The 9474-nt window shown below is 42.6% G+C and overlaps 1 protein-coding gene across 1 annotated transcript in view; it reads right to left on the reverse strand.

Moving 5' to 3' along the window:
- Window positions 1-3814: 3814 nt before the first annotated feature.
- The window catches only part of LOC112077555 (fibrillin-2-like), a 10250-nt gene continuing 4590 nt past the window's right edge, over window positions 3815-9474 (reverse strand). The window contains exons 3-8 of the mRNA XM_024144053.2: window positions 9131-9253; window positions 7908-8033; window positions 6930-7052; window positions 5895-6017; window positions 4505-4663; window positions 3815-3918 (exon numbers count right to left, since the gene is read on the reverse strand). Coding sequence (XP_023999821.2) covers window positions 3815-3918; window positions 4505-4663; window positions 5895-6017; window positions 6930-7052; window positions 7908-8033; window positions 9131-9253 — 758 coding nt within the window. The remainder of the gene's footprint in view (window positions 3919-4504; window positions 4664-5894; window positions 6018-6929; window positions 7053-7907; window positions 8034-9130; window positions 9254-9474) is intronic.

Genomic DNA, 9474 nt, shown 5'->3' on the forward strand with positions numbered 1-9474 from the left:
AGAATGGACGACCTGACCAGAGAGGTCCAGGACCTGAAGAACAGCTTGCAGTTCTCCCAGGGTCAGCTCGATGAGTTGAATCAAGAGAACGGCAAGATGACAGCAATCTGTAAGTCATTGAGAGAGGACATCAGTTCTGTGTGTGAATCCATGATAACAATGACAGATGAAATTAGACTCTCAAGAGGGACAATCAAGTCAAAACAACATGGTTGTGGACGGAATTGCAGAATCTCCACGAGACCTGGATGGAGTCTGAGGACAAAGTGAGGGAAATTATCTCTGAGAAATTGAAGGTGGACCACAGTAAGATTGAGGTGGAGCGCGCCCACAGGCTTGGAAAACCCACCACCGGCCCAGGTGATAGGCCCAGGTGATAGGCCCAGGTGACAGGCCCAGGTGACAGGCCCAGGTGACAGGCCCAGGCCAATAGTAGTCAAGTTCCTGAGATTCAAAGACAAGGTAGCTGTTCTGGAAAGAGCCAAGAACTTGAGAGGAACGTATATCTTCCTCAACGAGGACTATCCTGAAGCTGTGCGCCAGAAGAGGAAAGAACTGATCCCAGCCATGAAAGCTGCCAGAGCGCGTGAGGACATTGCATACATCCGCTACGACAGACTCATTGTTCACCCTCCCTCCCAGAAGCCTGGAAGGAATGAGAGAGCCAAGCCTATGGGTTCGTAGCCTCAACCCCGCAGCACACACACACCAATTGATTAATGGACTGCTGAATGTATCTTTTCTTCTCATGCTTTGTCTGCTCTTTTCAGTATTATGTCTCTGATAAGCTACCCAGGAAAGGGCTGAAAATAGCCCATATTAATATATGTAGCCTTCGAAATAAGGTTCATGAAATCAATAACTTGCTAACGTCAGATAACATTCATATATTATCCATTTCTGAGACTCACTTAGATAATTCATTTGATGATACATCAGTAGCAATACAAGGATATAACATTTATAGAAGAGACAGAAATGCTTATTGGTGGAGGAGTTGCTGTATATATTCAGAGCCGTATCCCTGTAATGCTTAGAGAAGATGTTATGTCAAGTGTTATTGAAGTGTTGTGGTTGCACGTTCACTTGGCACATCTAAAGTTTTTTCTTTTGTGGTGTTGCTATAGGCCACCAAGTGTCAACAGTCAGTATCTAAATAATATGTGTGAAATGCTTGATAGTGTACGTGATGTAAACAGAGAGGTCTACTTTCTTGGGGACCTGAATATTGACTGGTTTTCCATCAGTGTCTGCTTAAGAGGAAGCTTCTACTGTAACAGTGCCTGTAATCTGGTTCAGGTTATTAATCAACCTACCAGGGTGTTTTACAAACCACAGGAACAAGTCATCTACATGTATCGATCACATTTTTACTAATGCTGCAGAACTTTGTTCTAAGCTGTATCTGTACCCATTGGATGCAGTGATCACAATATAGTGGCTAATCCAGGAAAGACAAAGTTCCAACAGCTGGGCCTAAATAGTGTATAAAGATCACACAAAAGATTGAGCTGTGACTTCATGTGGATGATGTTAAAAAATATTGTTGGTCTGATGTGATTAATGAGGAGCACAGACCTGCATTGATGAATTTATGAAATTGCTTCTTCCAATTATTGATAAACATGCACCTGTTAAGAAAACTGACTGTTAGAACTGTTAAGAAACTGACTGTTAGAACTGTTAAGAAACTGACTGTTAGAACTGTTAAGAAACTGACTGTTAGAAGTGTTAAGGCTCCATGGATTGATGAGGAKCTGAAAAACAGTATGGTTGAAAGAGATGGTGCAAAATGAGTAGCTAATAGGTCTGGCAGGACATCTGACTGGCTGACTTACAGCAGATTGAGAAARGATGTGACTAAACTCAAAAAGAAGAAGAAACTTTTATGAAGCCAAAATAAATTATATAAAGAATGATGGGAAAAAACTTTGGAGTACTTTAAATGAAATTATGGACAGAAAGACAAATRCAAGAGGTGGAAATATTATTGTTAACGATCAATAATGACAAWCCTCCTGACATTGACAACTTAGATGGAAAGCTACTGAAGATGGTGGCTGACTCTATAGCCACTCCTATCTGTCATATCTTTAATCTGAGCCGAGAGGAAAGTCTTTGTCCTCAGGCCTYGAGGGAAGCCAAAGTAATTCCACTACCAAAGAGTGGTAAAGCGGCCTTTACTGGTTCTAACAGCAGACCCACAGTATAAGCTTGCTGCCAGCTCCTAGCAAACTGTTGGAAAAAATTGTGTTTGACCAAATACAATGCTATTTCTCTCTAAACAAATTAACAACAGACTTTCTGCATGCTTATAGAGAAGGGTACTCAACATGTACTGCACTGATACAAATGACTGCTGATTGTTTGAAAGAAATTGATAATAAGAAAATTGTGGGAGCTGTACTGTTAGATTTCAGTGCAGCCTTTGAAATTACTGACCATAACCTGTTGTTGAAAAAACTTAAGTGCTATGGCTTTTCAACCTCTGCCATATCGTGGATTCAGAGCTATCTATCTAATAGAACTCAAAGGGTTTTCTTTCATGGAAGCTTCTCTAATATCAAACATGTAAAGTGTGGTGTACCGCAGGSCAGCTCTCTAYGCCCTCTACTKTTTTCTATTTTTACCKATGACCWGCCACTGGCATTAAACAAAGCACGTGTGTTCATGTATGCTGATGATTCAACCATATACYCATCAGCAACCACAGCMAATGAAGTCACTGAAACCCTTAACAAAGAGTTGCAGTCTGTTTGGAATGGGTGGCCAGTAATAAACTGGTCCTGAACATCTCTAAAACTAAGAGCATTGTATTTGGTACAAATCCTACCTTAAGTGCTAGACCTCAGCTGATTCTGGTAATAAATGGTGTGGCTGTAAAACAAGTTGAGGAGACTAAATTACTTGGTGTTACCTTAGATTGTAAACTGTCATGGTCAAAACATATAGATTAAATGGTTGCAAAGATTGGGAGAGGTCTAGCCGTAATAAAGAGATGCTCTGCTTTTTTGACACCACACTCCAAAAAGCAAGTTCTGCAGGCTCTAGTTTTGTCTAATCTTGATTATTGTCCAGTCGTGTGGTCCAGTACTGCAAGGAAAGACCTGGTTAAGCTGCAGCTGGCCCAGAACAGAGCGACACGTCTTGCTCTTCATTGTAGTCAGAGGGCTAATAGAAATACTATGCATGTCAGTCTCTCTTGGCTAAGAGTTGAGGAGAGACTGACCTCATCACTTCTTCTTTTGATAAGAAACATTTAATGTGTTGAAAATCCCAAATTGTTTACACAGTCAACTTACACACAGCTCTGACACACACACTTATCCCACCAGACATGCCACCAGGGGTCTTGTCAAAGTCCCCAAATCCAGAACAAATTCAAGAAAACGTACAGTATTATATAGAGCCCTTATTGCATGGAACTTCCTTCCATCTCATATTGCTCAGATAAACAGCAAACTTGGTTTKAAAAAACAGATAAAGCAACACCTCACGGCACAATGCCTCTCCCCCATGTGACCTGGATAGTTTGTGTGTATACATTGATATGTAGGCTACGTGTGCTTTTAATTTTTTTTTTATGTAGTTCTGTTCTTGAGCTGTTCTTGTCTAATGATGTTCTGTATTATGTCATTCTGTATTGTGTTTCATGTTTTGTGTGGAACCCCAGGAAGAGTAGCTGCTGCTTTTGCATCAGCTAATGGGGATCCTGATAAAATACCAATACCAATACCAATGAAAAGAGAGCATGTATTATAAATTGTTTTTCTGCACCCATACAGTACAGTATGCAAGGCATAGTTAAAGTAGTTTACCAGAGATCTACTTTAGTAAGCGGATGGTTACCTTCTAGTATGATGGTGACTGGGTTGGGCCTGAAACCCTCTCCTCCTGGGCAGAGTGTATTATAGTCCGCTGCAAAACACATTTCATATCAGTACACTCATATGGGTTATACACTTCAAGTATACGTTTCCATTTTGTCTGTTGTCGAGTAACAAAGGCTCCATTTTCACAGGCAGCCCAATTCCGATATTTAGCTCAAAATACCAATTATTGGCAAACTATCAGAATTGGGCTGCCTGTGTAAACACAGCCGAAAGGTTTGACTGTAACAGGACCAATCATTGAACAAGTAGTGAGGAATGTAGAACTGACTGAATTCAGAAACCGTAGTGATGAGGTGTAGCCAAATCAGACTAACCTGGTCTGTACGAGCATKAAATAAAATATTGTAAATCTAAATGCATACTTTGTTAACCTACTCAGACCGACTACAGCAAACCTAAAAGGGGTATGTCCCATTACACTGTTGTGAGTGTGTATTGTTATAAGAGTATGTGAGCCTGTACATAAAGGAATTAAATAATTGTTTTGCCCGGCACCAGTATTCTCAAGTTTAGAATATGCATTTCACCCTCCTTTTCTTCATTGAGCCTCTACACATGCAATGATACAGGAAGCTAAATAAACAATCACATAATCAAACAGTGTGTCTTACAGGTGTTGGAAGCAGAGCAGAGTTCACAGGGGTTTCCCCAGGCACGCCCCAGGGAGCAGCAGCAGGAGGAGCGACTGACTCCCACCCCCACCTCCACACTGCAGGACCGCCTGTCCRCCCTGGGTCCATGCTCCAGGAAACAGTTCCCCACACGTGTGTCTGGTACACAGAGAGGAGGAGAACCAACAGGGTTGTGTTCATTAAGGCACGCAACTGAAAACCATTTGAAACATTTTGGAACAGACAATAAAAAGCGGCGTTTATTATGGGTTTAATGTCTTTTTTCTCTCCATTAGGTGCCTACTACATGACTCAAAGCAGTAATTACAGTTGACATCGGTGAGACCACAGGGTTCATTAGGGCAGTGTTTCCCAACTCCAGTCCTCCAGTAACCCCTACAGTACACATTATGTAGGGCAGTGTTTCCCAACTCCAGTCCTCCAGTAACCCCTACAGCACACATTATGTAGGGCAGTGTTTCCCAACTCCAGTCCTCCAGTAATCCCTACAGCACACATGTTTGTTGTAGCCCTGGACAAACACATCTGATTCTACTTGTGAACTAATCATCAAGCCCTCAATTAGTTGAATTTATCTGGGGGAACAACAAACACGTGTGTTGTCGGGGGTASTCAAGGACCAGAGTTGGGAAACACTGCATTAGGACACGCAATTGAGAATGTTTTAAAACGTTTTGCCATGAAAAAGTAAAATGAGTTTGAGGACTGGTGAATGAGCGTGTATTATTAGATTATTAGATGTGTTTTTCTCTCAGTTTTAGTGTCTAATGAACATGACCTAAAGGGGTTAGGACAGTTGATATTGGTGTACACTAACAGAAACACACAACTTTTAGGAGTTATCATTGCTTATGAACCACTTATGTGTGATGCATTATGTGTGATGCTTTGTGCAACACTATGTGAAGCATTATACACTGTAGTACATTTATAGTCATTTATGCAGTTATAGGCTGCTATGAGAACAGCTATTCACTGTAATTACAGGCTGCTATAAACAGCTATTCACTGTAATTACAGGCTGCTATAAACAGCTATTCACTGTAATACAGGCTGCTATAAACAGCTATTCACTGTAATTACAGGCTGCTATAACAAGCTATTCACTGTAATTACAGGCTGCTATAAACAGCTATTCACTGTAATTACAGGCTGCTATAAACAGCTATTTCACTGTAATTTACAGGCTGCTATAAACAGCTATTCACTGTAATTACAGCTGCTATGAATATCAATTCACTGCTAGGAATGCTTATGGAGTTGCAGGTATTGTAATGCAAACCCATAGAAGCCTATAGCAGGCGCTATAGATGCGTTGTACACAGGTAGGTGTTTTACTAGATATTCAAGGTGACCTGTAATAACTTACCTACACATCCCACCCCAGTAGGGTTGAGTTCAAAGTCTGGAGGACAGTTACACTCGTAGGAGCCGTCGATGTTCACACACAGCCCGTTCACACAGTTGATGGGGTCCAGGCACTCGTCCACGTCTGGGTTACACACACAGACACAGACACAAGCCTTTCACTTTTCAAACAATAAATATAAATATGATATAAATATAATATGAAATATGATACACTACGATCCCCAATAATCATAAATGATTTGTACAGCAGCTTCCATGAGACATGGCACTTTGACACCACAAAAAAAAACTCCCCATCACAATGTAGGAAAACTATGGAAATATGAAAACCATGAATCATGGTGGTGGTGGTGGTACGTATTCAGAGACCCCCCAGAGATCCTACACTGTAAACCTCACCATCAAACACATTCTTCTACCTGTTTAAACCTTCAACCCCCATCCACTTCAGACTGCGCTGACACCCCGTAAAGGAGAACATCCAGGTTAAAAGGTCATGTCATCTAATCTGGAGCAGAGCAGAGACTTAGCCTGCTTCCAAAATGGCACCCTACTCTCTATTTGGTGGAGCACTACATCGGGAATAGGATCCATCTCAGCTGCTGGCTTAGGAGGATGGCATCAGAGAGTTAGTCTGGGGCTAGTGGGACAATCAGCCATGTGTTCTCAATCACCTTACCTGGTCACACAGATGGGTAAACAGAGAGAGGGACAGAAGGCTAGACGGGAAGATAGATGGAAGGATGGACAAACAGGAAGGTAGACAGACAGAAAGACAGACAGACTGACTGACTAAAACAGTGGTAACGTGGGTGAGATAGATTGGTAGACTGAAGGATAGACAGAGGGGCAGCCAGACAACCAGCCAGCTAGCCAGAGCCAGCTAGAGCTAGCCAACCAGCCAGCCAGCCAGTGCCTCCCAGCCAGAGCCAGGGCAGCAAGAGCCAGCCAGCCAGCCAGAGCCAGCTAGCCAGCCAGTGCCTCCCAGCCAGAGCCAGCTAGCCAGCCAGACGGTCAGACGGTCACGTCATACCTGTACAGTTGCCTCCGGAGCGGTCCAGCTCATAGCCGTCGTTACAGATACAGCGGAACATGCCAGGGATGTTCTTACACGTGCCAAACACACAGATATTCTGGAAGGTGCACTCGTCAATATCTGCAGAGAATCAGCCAGAGACAAAACAATCAATACATTTACCTTTTTTATTATTAATGGAAATGATCTTCATGTATATATGGAGTTATTCATATTTTGTCTGTCCAAAGTACACAAGGTGTTGTACACACACATTGGCCACTTTAATAACTGGATCACTAGTCACTTTAATAATGCCACTTTAATAATGTTCACATATCTTACATTACTCATCTCATACTGTATGTATATATTGTATTTTATACCATCTATTGCATCTTGCCTATGCCGCTCGGTCATTGCTCATCCATATATTTATATGTATATATTCTTATTCCATTCCTTTACTTAGATTTGTGTGTATTAGGTAGTTGCTGTGGAATTGTTAGATATTACTTGTTAGATATTACTGCACTGTCGGGAACTAGAAGCACAAGCATTTTGCTACACTCGCATTAACATCTGCTAACCATGTGTATGTGACCAATAACTTTTGATTTGAGGGTATACAGTATGTCATTGCACTCGTGTTCCAATGACTCTCTTAGGGGAAATGTAGTATTGTACTGGTATTGTTATGTATTTGCCACAAACCTTCTTGTACAGGTTTGAATGAATAGAAACCTATATTGCATCAATAATGGCTCATCATTGCGGTGGCATTGGGTATTAGGGTGYTGCTCTACACGATACGTAYGGTTAAGTCYCCACTTGKCGCTGATCTGSGATCAGTTTAACATTTRCCCCACTAATGGTTAAGGTTATGATAGGGGGAGGGGAAGCTGATCCTAGATCTGTACCAAGCGGAAACTTCACCCCGGAGCTGCTATACACTCTGTGAATGGACTGTGAGATAGATAGGGGCCAGGGACTCACCTTGGCAGGTGCGGCTGTCCGGGGCAGGGGTGAAGCCCATCTCACACTCACAGCGGTAACCCCCAGGGGTGTTGAGACACTGGCCGTTCTCACACAGATTCACGTTCTCTGCACACTCATCCTCGTCTGTCACCACATAGGGATCAAACAGGGGTTAACATCATATCTTCAAGACAATTCAGTGACGGGAGAAGGACATTTAATTGTTATATAGGCCAATGCCCATACATCCATGGTTGAGATGGGTTAGAGGGTTGGAGAGTTAGAGGGTTCAGAGGGTCGGAAAGTGTTGATGATTCCTGGGTCAGAGGGTCAGAGGGTCAGAGGGTCAGAGGGTCAGATAGTTAGAATGTGTTGATGATCCCTGGGTCAGAGGGTCAGAGAGTTAGAACGTGTTGATGATCCCTGGGTCAGAGGGTCAGAGAGTCAGAGGGTCAGAGAGTTAGAACGTGTTGATGATCCCCGGGTCAGAGGGTCAGAGGTTTGGAGGGTCGGGGAGGAATGTGTTGCTTTGGTTAAAAGCCTCTACTAAATGACTAGACACAAACATCTATTATTTTAACAAATAAAGCATTTAAGAGAATTCAATTAACTGAACGTGAAAATATATGGACATAGCATTGATTATGACTTGAACACAGTACATAACAGTACCTAACACTGGTTATGACATGAACACCAACAGTAGCATGGACAATATGGARAAGCCAACTCTCTGCAGCTGTTTAACGGTTACCATGGTAATATACACTGAGTGTACAGAAACATTAAGAACACCTGTTCTTTCCATGACATAGCGTGACCAGGTGAATCCAGGTGGAAACTATGATCCCTTAATAATGTCACTTGTGAAATCCACTTCAATCAGTATAGATGAAGGTGAGGCAAAAGATGTAAGTGCCTTTGAACAGGGTATGGTAGTAGATGTCAGGCGCACCGGTTTGTGTCAAGAACTGCAACGCTACTGGGTTTTTCACGCTCAACAGTTTCCCGTGTGTATCAAGAATGATCCACCACCCAAAGGACATCCAGTCAACTTGACACAACTGTGGGAAGCACTGGCTTCAACATGGGCCAGTATGCCTGTGGAACGCTTTTGACAACTTGTAGAGTCCATGCCTCAACGAATTAAGGCTGTTCTGAGGGCGAAAGGGGTGATGCAAGTCAATATTAAGAAGGTGTTCTTAATGTCCGGTATACTCAGTGTAGACAGAGTGTGTTACCTGAACAGGTGAAGCCGTCTCCAGTGAAGCCCTCAGCGCAGGCGCAGCGGTAGGAGCCGGGTGTGTTCAGACACTTGGCGTTGGCACTGCAGTGGCTTGTCCCATTGGTGCACTCATCCATATCTAACACACACACACACACACACACACACACAAACACACACCAATGGGCTAGGGCTCTACCAAAGTTCAAATCGGTCCAATCAGAAAATGTCTAGCAATCATTTTCCGTATAGAAAGAGTATTCATTCTTATTTTGCTATATTTTCGTTACATGAGTTGAATCCCAGCTAATACAAATTCATTTCCAGAATGGATTGTATCAGAGCCTTGAGCAAGGCTCC

This window comes from Salvelinus sp. IW2-2015, unplaced genomic scaffold (genome assembly GCF_002910315.2).
Source record: "Salvelinus sp. IW2-2015 unplaced genomic scaffold, ASM291031v2 Un_scaffold4685, whole genome shotgun sequence".
Classification (NCBI taxonomy): domain Eukaryota; kingdom Metazoa; phylum Chordata; class Actinopteri; order Salmoniformes; family Salmonidae; genus Salvelinus; species Salvelinus sp. IW2-2015.